At 32.2% G+C, this 22,455-nt stretch overlaps 1 protein-coding gene across 1 annotated transcript; it reads left to right on the top strand.

Moving 5' to 3' along the window:
- The first annotated feature begins 5,666 nt into the window (after positions 1 to 5,666).
- Positions 5,667 to 19,951, top strand: LOC110115513 (ABC transporter C family member 10). Its single transcript, XM_020848775.2, has 13 exons — positions 5,667 to 6,049; positions 11,436 to 11,502; positions 11,606 to 13,626; positions 14,110 to 14,430; positions 14,516 to 14,602; positions 14,939 to 15,532; positions 15,601 to 15,765; positions 16,152 to 16,446; positions 17,021 to 17,235; positions 17,338 to 17,643; positions 18,397 to 18,460; positions 18,556 to 18,795; positions 19,457 to 19,951. Exons 2-13 carry the CDS (start codon positions 11,487 to 11,489, stop codon positions 19,561 to 19,563), a joined length of 4,431 nt encoding a protein of 1,476 aa, XP_020704434.1. The 5' UTR covers positions 5,667 to 6,049; positions 11,436 to 11,486; the 3' UTR covers positions 19,564 to 19,951.
- Positions 19,952 to 22,455: the final 2,504 nt, after the last annotated feature.

The raw sequence follows: 22,455 nt of genomic DNA, 5'->3' as shown, positions 1-22,455 counted from the left end.
TAATTAGAAATTTATTTTGATTTCTAAAAAGAGTGATTTAGTTCACCAAAGCTTCAGAATGTTATTTTATGCAATATTTGATAATTTGGTTAAATTTTTAAAATAAAAAATTTTACTCAATATAATTTTTGTTGTTTACTATTAGGACATTTTAACATTTTTTTAATTAAACTCAATTATATTTTATTTACTATAATGCATTAGAAATAAATGTGAATATATAATTGAGATTATAATTATAGTACTATGATAATGATATGTATATAAAAGACAAGAAAAGACTAGTTTACCTATTTGTTAGAGACTAATTGACTCGTACATGATGTTGGGTCGAAAGGATTTTCTTTAAATATTATAGTTGTTATTCTCTATTGATTCACATGATACACTGATTAAGAGTTATAAGGAGAAGATTACTGTGCTGACGAGTAAAGAGGGACAATTCTATTTACTGAGCTAATAGTTTACTAACACTGTTACAATACTGAAAAACACTGTGAAAGCCATAATACTTATTTAGTATGCCTACTGAAATGAATGTTATTGAGGTATTATTAATATTACTATATATTTATTATTAACATTATTATTGATTTATTAATATAAAAAATGATATATTCATTGAGCACGTGATATACAAGATTTATTGAGCATATGATTAAGAAATTAATTTAATACTAATATAGAATAATCAGATTGCATTATACATTCCTATATGATTTAACTATATTGATTTGATTTCAATAGTCTTTACTGATGTTTGGATTTGATGCTTTATTCGATTTCTATATTGATTGGTATTATGGATATGACAATTATTTTATAGATTTGACACTCATACTTATTTATTGCTTTACTAGCTTCTATATTGTAATGTTTTACAATTTATATATTATTCTACTGCTGCTTATTAATTTTACTATTTTTACATTGATTCAATAATCATATGAATGTTACAGCTATAATTTGATCCCTCATAAGCATATTGCTCATTTATCATGCTTTGAATTCAATTATAAGTTTTGGTGATCTACTGGAATTTTTAGCTCATTATATGTGGTTAAATGATTTCAGGTCAGAAAAGAGGACCAAGAGTGTGAGGCTGTTCAGTATTCCTTCAGGTTTAAGTTCTTTTTGTTTTATTTATTCTTTTGTATTCACGATAAGATATATATTTATAAAATGATTGTATAGATCATGAGTATTATATATAATTTTTAGGAATGAATATGTATGAGTATATTAATGTTTTAAATTATAAAATCTATTTTATTATTTATTATTGATAGATTGAATTAAATAGCTCTAGTTATTATTTAATAGAAGATAAATGAATAATTCTTTCAAATTAGATTATGGGGCATCACAATTAGTATTAAAGCATAATTGTTGTAAGAATTAATTGTTACCAGAGCTATAGGATTTGATTGAAAGTTGGGTAGAATGGGTAATTTAAGGTGTATTATTTTGTATAAATAGTTTCAAGTGTGTATTATTCAAATCATACTAAATTATGCAAATGAAAAATTGAATGGATCATCCATAGTCAAATATACCAAATGAGCAACATAGTTTAGCTCCAGTTTCATCAAAAAGTATGATGTAGTTGGCTATTGTTATAATTCAGGTAATGGGGGATGCACAGAGTAAATTAGGTGGCAGTAAAGAAGAAGAGGGAGACAAGAATTTACAGACATTCCATAAGTTGAACCCTATGTTGTTCAAAGAATTTATAGGACCTCAGGCAGCAAAAAATTGGTTACTAAGGATAGAGAAAAATTTTGACAGCAAGTAGTGTCTAAAGAGATGAAAGGTAGCATTAGTTGTATTCTTATTTGAAGGAGAAATATCGGCATGGTGGATTGGATATTAGAAAGAGAAATTTTAATAAAAGACTAATGCCGAGATCACTTGGGACAAGTTTACTTTAGTATTCAAGATATAGTTTGTACCTCCATCAGCTTGATGATAGATGCTTGATGATAGATGTAGGAAGCTTTCATTAAGTTGGAGCAAGGATATAAGATAATGAGTAGTATGAGGCTGAGTTTATTGTTCTTACTAGGTATGCTCCTCATTTGTTCTCTGCTACTGAAGAAAAGTGTTACAGGTTTCTACAAGGGTTGAATAGGGAGCTCTGATATCTACTAGTACCTTTACGAATTCAAGTGTTTTCTGAGTTGGTAGAGAGAGCTAGACTAATAGAGATTGATTTAGAAGCACCATCTTCTAGATATGAGATGGTATCCAAATATGAAGTTAGCATGAGGAGTATAGATGAACCAAGTAGAGAAACAGAGTGACAAGAAAAGTAGGTATAGTGATTAGAGGGGATCTATATAAGCAGCATCTTCTGGAAGCTGCGGCGAGTGTATTTATTATGGTCAACAATATATGGGTTAGTGATACTTGTTGATGAGGCAATGTTTTCGCTGTGAATAACAGGGACATAAGGTAGTAAACTATCCTCAAAGGAGACTTATAGTAAGAACTAATTTTGGTGTAGGACAAACTAGACATGATACAAGAAAAAGGACTGTTGGGTCAAGATTATACAATAAAAGATTAATAAATAAGGCAAATAACAGAGCTATCAGTGGCAGACATAGGGAGATTATTATACTATGATCGATTGCACCTACTTTAGTGATGACATATGTGTACAATTTATAATATCTGGAAGACAGACAATAACTTGAGAGTTCTACTCGTAAGAAATTATTTTAAATGATTGAATGACAAAGCATATCATGTTTAATTGCATGACATGTGATAGAATGAACTACACAATTGTAAAAAAATTTATGATTTTTTATTTAATCTTGATTTGATTTGAGATTTTTATTGTATTAATTTGGTTTATATTGATTTTGTGCCTGAATCCTTAGGGGAAATGTCGGGGACGATATTTTTTTAAGATAGGTGTATTGTAATAGCCCATATTTTAACCAAGGTAAATATTATTTTTTTTGGAGTCATTATAAGTCCAAATTATAAACAGACTTCTCCATAACATTTTTACTATTGTATTTTACTTGCATGATGTTTTTTTGTAATTTTTGGGCACAAGTGAAAATCCTTAAGAAATTGGCACATGTCGGTACAAGGATTTCAAGTCCATCAGGTGTCTATTTTACATACTGATTTCATCAATATTTTCTAAATAAAATGATATATTTTTTAAATATTTTTCTAAATATTTTTAAAGCATAAAATATATTATATGAATTTTATGATGAAAATTAATTAAATTATATTATTATATTATATTAAAATATTTTATGCCATTAATCCCTCTCTTCCCCCATTGTTTGGCCAAAATAGAGAATTGAAAAAAAAATAAGAGAGAAAAGAGAAGAAAGAGAAAGGAGAAACCTAGTTTTGGAGGTAGTAGAGCAATTTTCGTCAAACGAGCCTGTTGGGAGATTTGCTTGCCAAGATATAAGGAACCTTTATCATATTTTTTATTTCAAAGATTTTGTATTTTTTTTAATTTTTTGATAAAATTTTTATTTTCGTTACCCATAAATGAGAATAATTTTGTATTGGTAAAACTTTCACCGTGTAACTTTTTATATATTATATAGATTAAGATTATGAATATTTTGAGTATTTATTTAAGAATTTTCACCAGGTGATTTAGAAAAGATAGCAGTTTTAGATTACTAAAAAATTTATTTTAATATCTAAAAAGATATATTTAGTTCAACTAAAGCTTCAGAATGTTACTTTAAGCAATATTTGATGACTTTGTTTATTGAGCCAATGATTTACTAACACTGATATAATACTGAAAAACATCATGATAGTCAGAATGCTTACTTATTTAGTATGCTACTTAAATAACTTTTATTGAGGTATTATTCATATTATTGTAAGGGTTTATTATTAACTCTATTATTGATTTATTAATATATGTGTGTGTGTGTGGCATTCATAAGAGACACACATTATTATCTCTTGTGAAAAAAAATCTAGAGTAATGTTATTTTAATTACATTTGTACATAAGGAATTTTAAATTGTGTTGATGACTTTTGAGTTATCAAATAGAACAAGTGGAAATAGACATATTATGAGATCGAATTACATAAAATTTTCATGCAATACATCCATGTTTGATTTATGTTATTAATTATATTAATATAGCGATAATTGAGTTGTGATAAAGATCACTTTGATCCTATATTTGATTTTATTAATAGACCATATTGTTTAGAAATATCACTCCTCAAAGAACAAATATTGACCTCTTAAAATTAATAATATATATTTGCCAAATAATATATGTGGCGCAAATGTAAGATTGTTAAAAAAATTCTAATGTGAACTCATATATAAATATTGATTATACCCTAGGCCTTTTCTTACTTTTAAGCCTACTAAAATTATGATCAAATCAAAGATTAATACTTATTAGGCTTTTGAGACATCTCCTTAATTACTATGTAATTTATAACATGTAAACATTTTATTTTAATCTTTTTTAGAATAAAATAAAATACACTTAAATATAAATATGGTCATAATTCACAATCTAAAGGATTGGTTCTAATTTTACTCATATCACATTGAGAAAAAGGATCTACATCAAGAACACTCTTAGGGCCAAGATTGAAAGCTACTAAAACCACTGAAATTGATCACCATTATAACATCTTTATTTCTCACATCAAGAAAACATAAATAAAGGTAAATATAATATTATATTTGAGAAAATAAATATGAAATCAAACTGCTTCAATAAATCTTTAGATTCAATCCTTCCTAAGCCTACAAAAATATATTTATTTCAATATTATTATTTTTAAGGAAAAACTAATGTTTTGAAAACCAGATCAGACCGACTGGTTTAACTAGTTCAACTGTGAACCGATTGGGTTGTCGGTCGGATACAGCTTACAAAACTGGCTTTGCATCGAATCGGATTGAACCAGCAGTTGTGGATTGAACCGGCGGTTCAATCGGTGAACTGCAAAACTGCCAGTGAACCGATGAGCTTGCCCGAGTTGGAAAGAACCGACCGGTTCTATAAAAAAAAAATTAATTTCATTTTAATTGAATTTTGAACAAAATATTTTAGTTTATTAATTTTTTTTTTCTTTTAAAATATTTTTATTGAATATGATGATAAATAACATGATAATACATGAATGTTATTTCAAATATCTCACATAATGTAGTAAAAATTGTATACTTCATAGTATATAAATGCTTAAAGACAATTTTATACATTTTTATTATATATTTTTAAAATTTTATAAATATTATCAAATGCTCATATATTTATATTATATCATATAAATTTTATTAATTTTTAATCATATTATTATTTTTTAAGTCATCTTATTAGACCCCGATTCGACTAATCCAATCGTGAACATTTTCTTCTTTCAATTATCCGATCTAATTTTTATAACCTTAAAAAAAACTTACAATTGTGAAAGTACAAAATCTTCGTAATCTAATAATTCTTCTTTGGGTGGGCCTGACCGGTCCAACCCAACACGGAGTCGTTGCCCTAAGTTAAAAAACGTTCATGAGTTTCGAATTTTGAATCAACGGTCAAATGGATTCGCGATACGGACGGCTACATGCTGGCCACGGCCGCAGGTTTTTCGCGTTCTTAGCAGGCGCTTTCCACATAGGTTCAGTCGCGCCGAAAGCTACTGCACGTCCGGAATGAGGAGGAAGAAGGTGAGCTCCTCGAAGGCGCGGTGTGCTAACCTCCCTTCCATGATGGCTAGGGTTCTTTTGCGGAAGGATGAAGGAAGGAGGGAAAGAGTCACCGCTGCGGAGCAAATTTACCGCCATGAGGAACGCAGTTTTCGTTCTTTACCGTACTATCTTGGCCGATCTTCCATTTTCCGTGACTCGGCTGTTCTATCAGGTCGATTGTCCTCATCTTTGCTGCGATTTCCGGGAATACGCGCTGTTCTTCTTATCTATTTACTCGGTCGATCGTTTCGTTTCTTTCTCTTGTGGGGCATCTTCGTATTGGATCAGCTGTATTCTTTGAAAGTATTGGATCAGCTGTATTCAGTGGCAAGGTGAGCGACCGAAACTCATTCCGTCTGATTTTTGATAATCTATGCTTTCCTGATGTGCTTAGTAGTGGCCTAGTGGGTGGAGTTGGTTATAGAAAAGGCTGGGGAAAATTTGCCGTAATCCAGGAAGATAATGTTAGTTGTAATATGGGATGTTAATGCTTAAGGCAGAGGATGAATTGCTTGTTTTATGGCAGGTTTGTGTGTCGCTTTCGCTTATATATTTTAGATCAAGAGTTAGAAGTCGAAACTTCTAAATTCTAATGCATTTAATTTAGATCACCTTCTTCGATTGATCTTGCTGAAAAAAAAGAGACTTCTATTCTGGATTTTTCATTATTTTTTAACGAACAAAAAAGTTTTTAGAGAGAAGAATAAGCCAGTTGGTACAGAAAGAAGAATTAGTAGTTATGTTGTGAATTTTCATTGGGCCATCAGACGCTTTTTCCCTTTTCTTTCTTTCTTATTGTTCATTTAAATTTTGTAGATGCTCATTTATGATTTTTAGGTAGTTCTCTTTGGGCCTTCAACAATGAGATACTGTTTATAGAGGTATTCTTGCTAGGAACAGTATTTTATAAAGCAAAGAGGTATAGCGAGGCATTTTAAGTGTCATGAGGTGGGCTGTATGTCCCACAAATTTTCTATTTTCAATGCTTGTAGATACAAAAAATAAGACTAAAATGAAAATTATAGAAATAGTTAAAATTATAGAAAAAATAATTAAAAAAAAATGAAAATAGGGATACATTTTTCATCGAAAAATAAAGCCTAAAAACATATATAAAATGAATTTGAATGCTTTTTTGAACTATATTTCACTCAATCTTCAAATTCCAGTAAACCTTTCCATATAAGTAAAATAAATTTTTAATAGTTATGAATAGAAGCATACGGTTTGAAGGAATCTATAGGAAATCATTTAGGACAGCTATGAATAGGAACATAGTTTCCTTTGTTATAATTTTTTTTTTTTAGTTTCCTTTGCTATACTTCCCTATAGAGTAAAAGCCTAAAAGTTCTCGAACTATTAGTAAATACCCAATTTAGTCCATGACTTTCATAATGACCCAATGAAGTGCCTTAACTATTAGAAATGTACTAATTTGATCTCACTGTCAAAAGTAATAGTTAAAGTTAAGTCTAATAGTTAAATATTAGGGTATATGTGAGATTATATTATTATTTTTATTTATTTTATAATTGATTATATTAAAATAAATATAAAAAATCATAATAGAAGGTAACCACATTTATTAATTATTCACTCTTATTATTTAGTTGGCTAACTTTCTTTATGATTTTTATATTTATTTTAATATGATAAATGATAAAATATATAAAATAATAATATGATCTTATATACACTCTAATACTCAAAATACCCTCACATTTAACTATTGGGTTTAATTTTAACTGTTACTTTCGACATGAGGATTAAATTGAGATATTCTCTAACAGTCCAAGGACTAAATTGGGTCATTGTAAAGGTCTAAAACTAAATCGGGCATTTATTAATAATCAGGGAATTATTTTGAGCTTTTTTTAATTATTCCCTATACTATGCGAATATTAGCAATATGCTTTATAGCCTCAACATGTAGTTTTTTAATTACATAAGGGAAAAGATAAAATAGACTTTGGGTATGAAGTATGTTAAGGTGCAATGAGAAATATAAGTTTACTAGCATAAATACCTTTAACAACTTCAAATTGATGGAGCAACAGAATAAAAAATCTTCTTGTTTTGCTTTTGGTTGTGGGGTATCAAGAGGGGATAGATAATGATAGATATACAAATATTTTTATTTATTTTTATTTTTTTATTTGTTTTAGATAGACAAAATAAAGAGATATGAGAAGAGGGAAAGATGAGGAAAATAAAACTTTAATATTTCATTAATCCAAATCATTCAATATATCAACCTAGTCCTATAAGTACTTATTTATAATAAACGAGCACTTAGGTTGCAAAAAATAAAGTAATGAAACATATGATCAATAATAAATCTAATAAAATATAATATGACATGAAATAAACCTAATGGAATAAAATGCAAATATTCCCTAAACAAAACTCTAAATAGAAGTGAGGAAATATTTACTTATTTGTGTCATTATGTTAAATGTTTGTTCGGATTAGATGACCATCATCAACTCTGCTAGAGTTTGAAGACCTCTCGTTTGAAGACTTATACTAAAGGTACACACCTAGAAGGTTGAGGGTGATGCATTGGAGGTTATTATAAGTCACAAATGAGTCATCAATTCACGGAGGGCCTATCCATTAGACAAAACAATGCTTTTTTGTTTGAAGAACCAAACATAACCTTATATGACAAAGTCTACTCAACAGTTGGGATTGAGGTTGCAAAAAAAAAAAAAAAGAGGTTGGTTGGTGGCAAAAGTAGAATTAGTGTTGCTAGTGGGGGAATTGAATAAGGTTTGGTGGCAAAACTTAAATGCATGCTGGTTGGGATGCAGAAATTCCCTTCGTAGAGATGCATATTTGAAACTTTATTGGTTTAATAGCACATCTATATGGTATTAACTCCTCAATTTTGAAAGTAGGGTTGATATTCGTGTTAACATGTAAACTGATAATGCATGCCTTTAGTTTAAGCTTTCTAAGTACTTTGTAGGGGATGATGCTTGAGCATGGAGTTTTGAACATGCAGGAAGTGTTTAGGCATAATACGAACTAGCACAATCACCTTTATTATATACTCATTATTTCCTATGAATATTATTCATAGTTGTACGCTTTTCATTATGCAAAGAAATTTATATTTTGATATCTAAATACATAGCACACACTGAACAAATGGTGCAATAAAATCAAAATATGAAGGCATGAATAATCATATGAGATTTATATGATTCATAAATTGTGACCTATGTACCATTCCAAAGGGTGTTTTTCCAATGGCAGAGCTAGCAAAGTTGTTGTAAGAAAATTCAATGGTAGGTAATAATAAATTCTAATTTCCTAGGTTATTTCCAAAAAGGCAACTCAACAAATTCATATATGCCTATTCACAACTTGTGTTTATCTATATGTCTGAGGGTAAATGGTTAACATGAATTTTTGTTTTGTTTGAAAAATTTTGTATCATGTTTCAAAAATATCTAAGAAATCTTATATTTTTACACTCCTGCCAAATTCAATAGAATATGGGAGACCATTTAGGCAAAAAATTTACTTAAAAAATGATTTTACCACATGAGAGGTATCATCAGTTCTAAAATAATAAATAAAATTTCTTATGTTAAACAACATATAGACCACCATTAATATGAGATCATGTTCATAGCCAATTTTGATAATCTTAAAATGAAATCCATTCTGACGTCTTTTCATACATTCTATAGTGATAAGAAAGTATACAGACTTAGAGTTTGCTCAACTTCACCTATTTCACATGTTTGGCACCAACTTATTATTCTAGCAACATCTTTCCTAAATAAATAGAAACTTTCATCTACCAAACAAATAAAGTAAACAAAAGGATGTTGGCTAAGGATGCTAGCATGCACGGACATTGATAATATTGATATCTTGTTTGTTAGTCACACAGGAAAGATGGCTCTGGGATGGCTTGCATGGTCACTGGAAAAGAAGTGCATCAACATGAGAGTAGTAAGGAACGTTCGACCAATGTGGGTTGGATGTTGTGATCTAATCGATGAAATCATTCCCTTTGATACCACTTAATGACAATTAAGATGGGAGAAAGAAATACCATGAGAGAGAGAAGGAGATATGTAACTTCTGTATTTCATTCAGTCAAATCATTCAATATCTCTATCTAGTCCTAAGAGCATTTTTCTATAATGAAAGGATAGTTGGATTACTAGCAAATAAAGTAAAAGAAAAAAACACATGATAAAAAATACACCTGAATAAAAATATAGTAAGTCATAAAATAAACATAATAAAAAAAAATTCAAATATTTCCTACATACAAACTCTTAGTAAAGCAAGGGAATATTTAATGAATCTTGTCATTGATGTTGAACATAAGTTCGGTTCAAACAACTATCATTAAGAGGATTTGTAGACCAAGAGATGGGGGAAGGGGAAGTTTTGGGTGGAAAGGTTGATCTGAGAGGGATGAACTTGGAGAACTGAGAGACGGTCAGAAAGGGAAGAGGCTTGCATTCAAGCCAAAGGAGGATAGGATTACATGTAAGAGTGATTCAATTTAGTATTCAAGTGCATCATTAATAATACACAACATTTCTATCATATAGGGAGGAATTCTAAATACATGCCTAAATAACAATAAGTCAATAACCATAACGACTTGCATGTTCACAACGCAAATAATCATTTAGCTCAAATGAATGGACTAGAGAGTGAAAGCTTAAGGCTTTGGGTCCAAGCTAGGAGGGGAGTAGAGGAGGAGAGGATTGCATGAAAGATCAATTCAATTTAGCTTTCATGTGTCCTCAACAGAACTTAGCATCCCTTTACATGGAGAGGGAATCTAATTATATGCATAAAATAATAATAACCATAATGACTTATGTATCCACAACACAAAAATATGTCGCAAGAATGAAATGAAAAATACCCACATGTGTCATCCACTTTGAACAAAGGAGCGTGAGTGGTTTTCAACTTGAATTATATATCATGATAGGCACACCCCATGTCAAACCAAAAAAATTCCTCTATAGCTATCCAAATCATGATAATCATTATTATTGGAAGAAGTTGCAATAAGATAATGTTATCTAAGATAGAATTGTTATTATTTTTATAAAATTAATGGCTGTTAGATAACTATGCTAAAAGTTAATTCGTTAATGGGCTCAAGTAATAATACCCTTTTCATTTTTTATGTGTGTTTCATTCTCACTAGCCTTAACAAAAAAAAAAAAAAACTTCTTAGTGCAAACAGAATTTAAGATCTATGAGTTTTTTTTATTTTTTTGTGGCTAGTGTTTATGACATCTGTCGCAGATGTGCCAAAAAATTGCATCTTTTATTTTCTTATGCAATCACTGAAATTGAAGTTAATTTTAATGTGCTTTGGTGTGGATCATTTAGGAAGAGGGAACAATCAGGTGCTGGCATAATAATCACAATATAACGTTAAGGTATTGATTTGTGACGTCCTCTGGTGCCTTGTTACTTTAGAAGGGTTGCTAGAAGAAAAAGAAAAAGCAAAGAAGTCAAGTTCTACATTGATCAACTATAATAACGTAATGATAGACTTGGAAAACCCAAGGTTGTTACAAAACAGCATTTACTTAAAGAAAGAATTTACTCCCATAATTATTGCAATTTTCAAGGCTTCAAGCATATCTCATAATTTGTAAGGTTATGTTGGAAAATTAGTCTCTTTGCTAATGCAGATATTTTTTCTTCGTTTAAACACAGGTGTGATAAGCCTATATAAAAGAACTTCACAGAGATTGAACTCCCCTCATAATGGATTATCTCACTCGTAAGTTTGATTCCATCATCTTATACATGATTTACTTCCTTTTGATGACTTTTGTAGTTAAAATGTAATCTTATTATATTACTTTAACGTTTTGAATCTTAAGGTTCTATGATGGCCTTTTGTGGTGGTTCCTTTTGTTCTTCTTATGGAAAAGCTTGTGGTCTTGAGGGCATACTTTACTCGAATACTTGTGTGAACCACTTCTTGGTCATCTCCATCACTGTGCTGCTGTTCTTTGCCTTTCTTATGAACTTTGCCCGCAAATCTGCCATGATTTCAATGCAAACACTTTTTCAGCTATCAAGTCCTTTGAAAATATCTTCCATCATCTTCAATGGCTGTTTGGGATTTGCTTATCTGGGCCTTGGCCTATGGATGTTGGAAGAGAAATTAGGGAGGGGAGATGGTTTCTTCCCTTTACATGTGTGGCTGGTTGTGTTTTCTCAAGGCTTTTCCTGGATTCTTATCAGTTTTGTGGCGAGCATCAGAGCCAAACAGCTTGGAGAGGCGTTTATCAAGGTTTGGTCTGGAGTTGCAAGTGTCTTTGCAGCATTTCTCTGCATTTCTTCTGTTTTGGGCATCCTTCTGGCGAGAGTAATATCAGTTAGGATTGTTCTAGATCTGCTCACCTTACCAGGAGCTATAATGTTACTTCTTTGTGCCTTCAAGGGATCCCTAGAAGATTATGACACTCTTGCTGGCTCTCTTTATGCGCCTCTTAGCAATGATTCTTATACAAAATCAAACTCTTCAGATATGTTTGTGACTCCTTTTTCAAATGCTGGATTTGTCAGTAGAATTTCGTTCTGGTGGTTAAACTCTTTGATGAAGAAGGGCTGTGAGAAGCCCTTGGATGAGAAAGATATACCTCATATGGGTGAGATGGATCGAGCAGAATGCCGATACTTCATGTTTCTTGAGCAACTTAGCAGGCAACTCCAGAGTAGTCACACCACCTCACCATCTTTCTTCAGAGCAATAGTTTCTTGTCATAAAAAAGAAATTTTAGTTTCTGGTCTCTTTGCATTGCTAAAGGTACTGACCCTATCTGCCGGTCCAATGCTTTTGAATGCCTTTATAAAAGTGTCAGTAGGAATGGGAACTTTCAAATATGAAGGTTATGTTTTGGCTTTGGGAATGTTCTTGGTGAAATTTTTGGAGTCCTTATCTCAGAGGCAGTGGCATTTTCGGACCAGAATGCTGGGTCTACAAATCAGATCTTTGCTTTCAGCAGCTGTGTATCAGAAGCAGCTAAGGCTATCAAGCTTGGCCAAGCTGATACATTCATCTGGGGAGATCATGAATTATGTTACAGTTGATGCATATAGGATAGGGGAATTTCCAGTCTGGTTTCATCAGACATGGACTACATGCCTGCAACTCTGCATTGCTTTGGTGATTTTGTATCATGCTGTAGGCCTCGCAACAATATCATCCATGGTTGTGATTGTACTCACAGTTCTATGCAATGCTCCTGTGGCTAAGCTTCAGCATAAATTCCAGACAAGACTTATGGAGGCTCAAGATGAGAGGCTGAAGGCTATGTCAGAAGCTCTAGTGAATATGAAGGTTCTGAAGCTTTATGCTTGGGAAACTCATTTCAAAAAAGTGATAGAAGTCTTGAGAGAAGAAGAATGCAAGTGGCTGTCAGCATTTCAGTTACAAAGAGCATACAACAGCTTTCTTTTCTGGTCATCTCCCGTGGTTGTTTCTGCTGCAACGTTCTTAACTTGTTATCTTATGGAGATTCCTCTTTATCCAAGCAATGTCTTCACCTTTGTAGCAACACTTCGTCTTGTTCAAGACCCAGTTAGATCAATTCCTGATGTTATTGGAGCTTTTATTCAAGCAAAGGTTGCATTTGGCAGAATTGTTAAGTTTCTTGATTCAGAAGAGCTTCAGAGTGGTAATATTAGAAAGAGTTGCAGCGGAAATGTAGAACATCCGATCGTAATCAAGTCAGCAAGCTTTTCTTGGGATGGCAATCCTTCAAAACTTACACTCAGGAATATAAACTTAGAGCTTAAGCCAGGAGAAAAAATTGCAATATGTGGTGAAGTTGGGTCGGGAAAATCAACTTTATTGGCAGCAATTCTGGGAGAGGTACCAAACACAGAAGGCATGGTAAAGCATTTTTTCTCACCCAGTTGTTCAATTTGATTATTTGAAATTGAAGTCTAAAGCTAGTGGGGATGATTGGATATCCTCCAACAAACTTTTTTCCTTCTTTTCATAACGAATAACATGATAGAGCTGCCATTCTCTTTTTTTTTTCTTAGCATAAACTGTAAGCGACCTTGCTATCATCCATAATACTTAAAGATTAGGCCAAGCTACATTATGAAAAAAGATCTAAACGCCTAGTAAAGAATGACATCTGATAATATTCAATAGTCAGTTGATTTTGGATTGCTTAGTATTCTTTTAGGAATTGATTATTTTTTCAATTGCACATAAATAGTTAATAACCACTTTTTTCTATAACCTTGGATTTCTGTGTGAATAAGCTATAGGCTTATTTGAACTTGTTTCCTCGAACTTCAGTTTATTTTTCCATTTGCAAGTGAAAACTTTTTTATGAAAAAATGTTTGTTTTTGTGACTGCAGATTCAAGTCTTTGGAAAGATTGCATATGTTTCTCAAAATGCATGGATTCAGACTGGAACTGTACAAGAGAATATTCTATTTGGTTCTGCAATGAACAAGCAGAAATACCAAGAGGCCTTAGAAAGGTGTTCCTTGGTGAAGGACCTTGACGTGTTGCCCTTTGGTGATCTTACAGTAGTAGGAGAACGAGGGGTAAATCTCAGTGGTGGTCAAAAGCAACGCGTTCAGCTCGCCCGTGCATTGTACCAAGATGCTGAAATCTATCTTCTAGATGATCCTTTTAGCGCAGTTGATGCCCATACTGCCACTAGCTTGTTTAATGTAACTACTAGTCTCCTATGCATGCAGTCCTGTGTTTGATTCAGCTTCTAATTTGTTACTGAAGTTCATGTTTAATTGCATGCAGGATTATGTTACAGGAGCTCTCTCTTCAAAAACTGTCCTATTAGTTACTCACCAAGTGGATTTCCTTCCAGCATTTGACTCTATTTTGGTCTGTACTCTATTTTCTGTATTGCTTCCTTTTTTAACTGTTTTCTAGTGCATTGTCTTTTTCTGACTTCATCATCTCTTAATTCATCGTCATGCACAATCCTTCGGTAAACCTATTATCACCTTGCTTAACATTATCTAATTGATTCTGATTTCAATCATTGTTACTGTAATAGATTACTTTGCATTTCTAGATTAATTTTGAGAATTTTTTTCAGGAGATAAATCAAGCTTGATTCAATCTCTTAATTAAACATGACTTGTTGGGCTGATCTAATGCAGTGCAACTAATTGCTATTCTGAGAACATGATTTGAAAAGTCTCCTTGCCCTTGCAGTTGATGTCAGAAGGAGAGGTCCTCCGATCTGCTCCTTACCATGAACTGATGGTCTCAAGCAAAGAATTTCAGGACCTGGTCAATGCACACAAAGACACCGCCGATCCTGAAAGTCTTGAGAAGCTTGTCTCGCATAAAACCTGCATGCGTGCAAGGGAGATCCATGACACTTGCATCAATAATCAACAGAAAATAACAAAATCTTCAGGAGAAGATCAACTGATTAAGAAAGAGGAGAAAGAGTCTGGAGATACTGGTCTAAAGCCTTACTTGCAATACCTAAACCAGAACAAGGGTTTCTTGTACTCCTCACTAGCAGCTCTTTCTCATATAATTTTTATATCAGGCCAAATTTCTCAAAACTCTTGGATGGCGGCAAATGTTCAGAACCCGCAAGTGAGCACATTGAGATTGATCACAGTATACCTGGCGATAGGGTGTAGTACTGCCATCTTTTTATTATCTAGATCAGTATTTGTAGTTGTTCTTGGCCTTCAGTCATCAAAATCATTATTCTCTCAGCTGCTTAATTGCTTGTTCCGTGCACCAATGTCATTTTTTGACTCCACTCCTCTCGGAAGGATATTGAGTCGGGTAAATATCTCGTCTAAAATTATGTGACCTCTAGTTACACATTCCTACATACTATCCTCCTTTTGCAGGTTTCTTCTGATCTGAGTATTGTTGACCTTGACGTGCCATTCAGTTTGATCTTTAGTATCAGCGCTACATTAAATGCATATAGCAACCTTGGCATATTGGCGTTTATTACATGGCAAGTTTTATTTGTCTCTATTCCTATGGTCTATTTGACCATCCGATTGCAGGTATTTAAAAAGAACAATGCACCCCCATCTATTTTATATTTTATACCATGTTATATAAGAGGAGCTTGATAAGTGAAAGTGGTGGGCCAACATCATGCTTAAACTTTTATGATATGCAAGTAAGAGATTATGGTTTCATTTGATATGGCTTTTTTATTGATTCTTAAAGCAGCTTTCTAGTACAAAAATTAATTTTTTATACTAAAAAACTACTTTAAGAAGCAGTGAGAAAGCCATCCCAAACGAAGCCTATGTTGAAAATGTCTTCACTTTGTGGGGGCGAGAAATCCATTTCTCACGTCTTCCCAAATCTTGTTTGTCCAAATTCTACTCCGTTTGAAATCGATTGCTTGTGAATAAATGATAGTAGATTCTATTGTCTACAGGCCTACTACTTGAATTCTGCAAAAGAGTTGATGAGGATCAATGGCACTACAAAGTCTCTTGTGGCCAACCATTTGTCTGAGTCTGTCTCTGGGGCAGTAACAATAAGAGCATTTCAGGAGGAAGATCGTTTCTTTGCGAAGAATCTGGAGCTTATTGATAGTAATGCCAGCCCATTCTTCCATAATTTTGCTGCAAGTGAATGGTTGATTCAACGTATAGAGACCATGGGCGCTGCTGTTCTTTCAACTTCAGCCCTTGTCATGGCTCTTCTTCCTCCAGGAACTTTTAGCTCTGGTGCACTCGAAACCTGTTTGCTGATTTGCTAGCAGCCTCAATTAATTTTCCTTTTTTTTTATTCTATTTGGTCAAATTGTTTGATGTGTACGTCTTTTGCACTAAAAAAAACTCTATAATAAATTTCTTCGTCATTATTGGATTAATTTCAACTTTCTGTGATTAGCTTTACTAATCCTAATCATATAACACTGCTTCCTCTAAACTAGTGTGGTTCATAATTTTATTCTTTCAATAATCTTTCATGGGAACTTTTCTGTGGTCATATCTCTGGCATTAGCTCATGTGGCATTGCCCCCACCTCATAGGAGGTGAGGGGTTCAATTCCACTGCCAGAGTGGTTGAAATAATAATAATAATATGGTCTTAATTACTGTGAAATGATGTTGTTATATTTCTACAGTAATAATTTTCCCCCCAGAATACCTAAAATACTTTTTTTCCTGATAATTTTAACATATAAATTATAAGAGAATAAAAATAGTCCAAGATATCTTACTAAGTCATCACCTCATATGATTCCGGCATTCACTACCTAAATGAACTAAACCTGTTATTTCTGATGTTAATGCAGGATTGGTGGGGATGGCTCTATCCTATGGCTTTTCATTAAATATGTCCCTAGTTTTCTCAGTCGAAAATCAATGCACACTAGCAAATTACATAATATCTGTGGAAAGGTTGAATCAGTACATGCATATATCAAGTGAGGCCCCTGAAATTGTTGGAGGCAACCGGCCACCACCGAATTGGCCGGTAATTGGCAAAGTGGAACTCAGAGATTTAAAGGTATTTATTAGTTCATTATCTCTCCGGGAAGGTTTAGTTTCATAGCATCTTGCTCTATTTTGCTTTCATTAGAAAAGTATTGACTGTTGTGTTATTAAACAGATAAGATATAGGCCAGATACTCCTCTTGTTCTTCAGGGAATCAGTTGCACCTTCGAAGGAGGACACAAGATTGGAATAGTTGGACGAACTGGAAGTGGGAAAACAACCCTTATAGGTGCACTGTTTCGTCTAATTGAGCCTTCAGGAGGAAAGATCATAATAGATGGCCTCAATATTGCCACAATTGGGTTACATGACTTGAGATCCCGGTTTGGAATCATTCCTCAGGATCCTACCCTCTTCCATGGATCTGTGAGATATAATTTGGATCCTTTAGGGCAACATTCAGATCTTGAAATTTGGGAGGTACTATTTTTTAGCAAATCCATCTTAACTGATTATCATAACAATTAAGAAATCCATCGTTACTGATGGCAAATCAGGTTGCTCTTCTTAACTATAGAAATACATCTCATATACCTCCTCTTCTTTTTGCAAGAAATATAGCCTTTTTTTGTAAAATATTTTGTGAAAACAGATTATACAAGAGATTAACAGATCCAATAAATTTAGAAAATAAAAATCAGCGATAATGATAAAGGTGCAATTACTGCTCGTACTTCTAATCCCGCCAACTAGAGATGTTTTTATTTTTTTCAGGCATGATAAAATATTGTAATTAGTGCTCATAGCTTGAAACTGTGAAAGTAGGAAGGAAAGTTCATCAGCCTTACCGGTTTATTTAGCCCAGCACCGTTAACACAGTCATTTTTAATCTCTACTCTGAGTGAAAAGATTCAGAATTTATATCTGGATGATATTCAATCATAAAACTAATGCCAAAATAGATTAATTGAATCAAATTTAATTTTTCTTAAAATGTGAGGATATTTTTATCTTTAAATCATAACAGTCTGTGCTCATCCCATTATCTTGATGTTCTTTAAGGAACCTTCTTGATCACTCTTAAAACTTATAAATCCGTATTGTTAATACTCTCTTTTAGAAGGCTTAGCTTTAATAAATTTTTTAGCGAGTCTTAATTGAAAATTACAATTAATGTTCCTATTTGTATTATCATACTTAATGTTATTTATAGAAATTTCCTTTGCCACCAAGGTCCTTGAAAAATGCCAGCTCCGAGAAGTTGTTCAAGAGAAAGAGCAAGGTCTAGATTCTCTAGGTAAGGTCCTAACACTTCAATTTCTTGTTCCTGTTAATCTTTCCAATTTCCTTCTTGAAGTACAGTTATTCATACAACCAAATTTCTGAGTTCAGTTGTTGAAGATGGATCGAACTGGAGCATGGGGCAGAGGCAATTGTTTTGCTTGGGGCGTGCCCTTTTAAGGAAAAGTCGTATTTTAGTGCTTGATGAAGCTACAGCATCAATAGACAATACTACTGATGCTATTCTTCAAAAGACAATTAGAACAGAATTCATAGATTGCACTGTAATAACTGTTGCTCACAGAATTCCAACAGTGATGGACTGCACCAAGGTGCTTGGGATTAGTGATGGTAAGTGATGTTCTTCAAACTTTTACAAACTTGGCATCACAAGGCACTTCTTTTCAGTAATTTACTTGCAAGTATGGCTTGCCATCTTCATCATTATCATTTTATTTACCATGCTCTAAATAGTGAAACAATTACTCATGTGTTCCAACAACAACAACAACATCAAGCCTTTGGCCCACTATGTGGGGTCGGCTACATGAATCCTTTTTCGCCATTGAGTCCTATTAAAAGTCAAATTCTCATTTAAATCTAATAAAGAAATATCATTTATAATATTTTCTAACCAAGTCTTTTTAGGTCTACCTCTACTTTTCTTAACATAAGTCAAATCTAATACCTCAACTTTCTTAACCGGGTCATCGGAAGGCCTCCGTTTAATGTGAACAAACCATCTAAGGCGACTCTCTCTAATCTTATCTTCCACTGGGGCTACTCCAACCTTTTCATGTATATGCTCATTTTGAAATAAATTTAGCTGTTTTGAAATCAATCATCACTAATATTTCTTCAGAATATCCTGACCATATTCCTTCTTGAAGATACCTCTATCTCCTACTGATTCCATTAAATTTAAATCTTAATTGTATGAATCAGATCCAAGATCCCTTAAATTCATTTACAGAGTCTATACAACTGATTGGTTGAATTGTTTTTGTTTCAGGTAAATTAGTGGAGTATGATACTCCAATGAAATTAATGAAAACTGAAGGGTCTCTCTTTGGGGAACTTGTCAAGGAATACTGGTCCCACACTGTCAATGCAGATTAGGAGTCTCTGAAACCATAATGAAGCATTTTGCAAGATACAGCAAAGTTATTTCTCCTCTGAATCCGCAAAATAGGTCAGTTCATTTCTTGCCAGGTTGACTGACTAAACACCATAAATTTTGTGAAAAAGGAAGAAAAATTACCTTCTTATATCTACAGCATTGTAAGGTTTACTTGGAGAATGATGTTAATTTTAGATAGCTAAATGTAAATTCATACAAAATTATATTTCCAAAGCTTTTATATATTCTGTAAACTTTGATATTTCAGTAATTGTATAAGTTTCTACTAGATGCTTATATATTTGAAGCTACCCATGCTTTTGCCATCATTTAACAATCACAGCAATGTATTCAGGAAAATGTTTGATTTGTAAACTTAATTTGTTCAGCAAGAGCATTTATGATATAATTGGTCAAATTGAATTCGGCCTAAATAGCATGCTCTTTTTTTCTCTTTTGTGTGTGTGTGGGAGAATCTATTTAAGGTCTTTGGGTCACACATACATAATCAAGCTACAAGTTGAATAACACCGTTCATTTTTCGCTCAAATTTGAGCTAATTTTCAAGCTTTTTTGTGCTTCAATACGAAATGATTTAACTTTTGTATTTAAGTTTGGGAATTTGGTTGTTTGTTGAAACTTGATTTGAAACATACTCTTCATTTGGGATAGCTTTCTTGCTGCTTTCTAAAGCAGCTTTCTAATATAATAATTTCTAGTTCAAAAAAATTGTACTAAAGTAAGGAAGTTGTCCCAAACGAAGCCTATATTTGTGTATTAAATGTGTGATTTAATGAGCAATGTATCGACTCAGTGATAGTTTTGGGGTTTATATGCTAAGAATGCTTAATGATGGGACTTATAGCTTTAACATGATGAAGACAAACTAATGAGACTTATACTCTCTATAGATATGATAGAGCTAATCCCATAATTAATATTTTTTGAATTAGTTTATTGATTTGTACTTGTTAATTTGTGCATATTTGATTTGAGTATTTTAAATTACTAATTTAATTCATTGAATTGGAATTTTGGACTTTAACTTGGTTATGGAGGTCAAGCAGCTTGAATTTATGATCTTGATTTTGTTGAGACTTGTAAATAGAGCTTGTAAGTTGATGAAAATACTATGAAAGTGAGAGGTGACCAAGATGCACATCATGAATTTCTTTTAAAAACTTTGTAATTCAAAATACTCCCAAACAAAGTGTATGGAAGCTAATTAATTTAATAGTTAAATTACACAATGCAAATGTTATAAATACAAGAAATAAGATAAGCATGATATAATAAATTAATATAAATGTGTGCCAAGTATATTCCACAATAAAATTGATTACACTTAAAAATATTAGAGCTCACACTGGTAATCGATTTATTCAATTCTATTAATAGTGGGACAATCAACTTATGTTTTATTTGGGACAATTTTCTTACTATTTTCAAAAGCATATTTTTATTTTAAAAAAAAATTGAATTAGCAATTTTTAGTGAATTTTTATACTAAAGCATTATTTTAAAAAGCAGTAAGAAAGATATTTCAAATGAAGCCTTAATTAGAATGTATGGATAAAAGAATAATAAAGTATTTGTTCGAATAGAAGCACTTGAAAAATAGTTAACTCAATTCATAAGCTTAGAATTTGAATTTCACAAACAAAAATGGAAGTTTAATTCCAAAAAAAATATATGATTGTGCAAATAAATCAATGCTTAAATGAGAGTAATTTAAATATTAAAAATAAAATACATATTCTACTCTTCGCTAAAAGTACATGATCAAGTATTCCAATGATCACTACAACATCATTTAAGCCAATGGTGAAACTAAGAAGGGATTAGGGGTGGTACTTACCCCCTATATTTGAGAAAAGTTGCAAGTAGCTTCATATAATAATGGGTGTTTTAACATTAAATTAACTTATAGATATGCATATTATAAATGCTAGACCTTTCATAAATTTGGGATAAACTCTTTTGCAACATCTCTCCAAAACCCTAATTTCCTAGGTGCTATGAGTCTTGTCTGTGCGCCACATGCTATATAATTTATTCAGAATAATGATGCCTAAGTGTTGAAAGGATCGCAGCACCTCGGCGTTTCGTAAAGTGGCACCTTAGGGCAGGATATGTGGTGTCATTGGTGCTAATTAAACTCTACATAATATAGTGCTTCAGTGTTATAGGCCTCTTATTGAGTATGAGTCATCTTTTCGTAGAGCTTCATTTCTTTGGTCCTTGGGTCCTTAATTTTTTTGTCAAAAAAACTATAATTTTGGTCGCTTCATCATTTATATATTGCATCCATGGAATTTTCTTATAATTGATCCTATTTTTATTATATTGCTTGAAAATATATTAGTATAATAGGACTAGCCAAATATAAGTCTTTTAATGATAGAGATTTTGAAGAACACATTTTTTTCTTCATAAAAACTTCAAAAAAGTTTTACAATGATATCTCTTTGATTCATTCACTCATCCATAATCTCTTACTAGTTCAGGGTGATTCTTACATTACACAAGTAAGGAAACAACTAATATTTCAAAAAATTTATAATGAATTTTATTTTAATCAAAAGCATATCATATAATATAAATATAAATATGCAAACAACTTACTAATCCAATATAATAGGATTTTAACCTAAACTCGTTAATTGTAACATAGATTTTCATTATCCTTAATGATTATGCAATTAATATATTAAAAGTAGGGATGTCAAAATGGGTCGACAAGCCGGGTTGGGGTTCGACCCAAAATCAATTCACCTCGAACCTGATCTGCTAGTAACTCGAATGACCCGAACACGACCCAAAAATCCGTTTTGATTTTTTTTTTTACTTTTTAACAATATATTTTAAATTAAGTAATTAAAATAATATAA

Source organism: Dendrobium catenatum, unplaced genomic scaffold (assembly GCF_001605985.2).
Source record: "Dendrobium catenatum unplaced genomic scaffold, ASM160598v2 fragScaff_scaffold_651, whole genome shotgun sequence".
NCBI classification, from domain to species: Eukaryota; Viridiplantae; Streptophyta; class Magnoliopsida; order Asparagales; family Orchidaceae; genus Dendrobium; species Dendrobium catenatum.
This window is presented reverse-complemented; position numbering and strand designations above follow the sequence as displayed.

What these genes read in the sequence shown, in the direction of transcription:
- LOC110115513 (XM_020848775.2), top strand. An exon ending in TGGAACTCAGAGATTTAAAG is followed by an intron (nt 17,236 to 17,337) that starts GTATTTATTAGT and finishes GTTATTAAACAG; the next exon opens with ATAAGATATAGGCCAGATAC. An exon ending in GCAAGGTCTAGATTCTCTAG is followed by an intron (nt 18,461 to 18,555) that starts GTAAGGTCCTAA and finishes TTCTGAGTTCAG; the next exon opens with TTGTTGAAGATGGATCGAAC.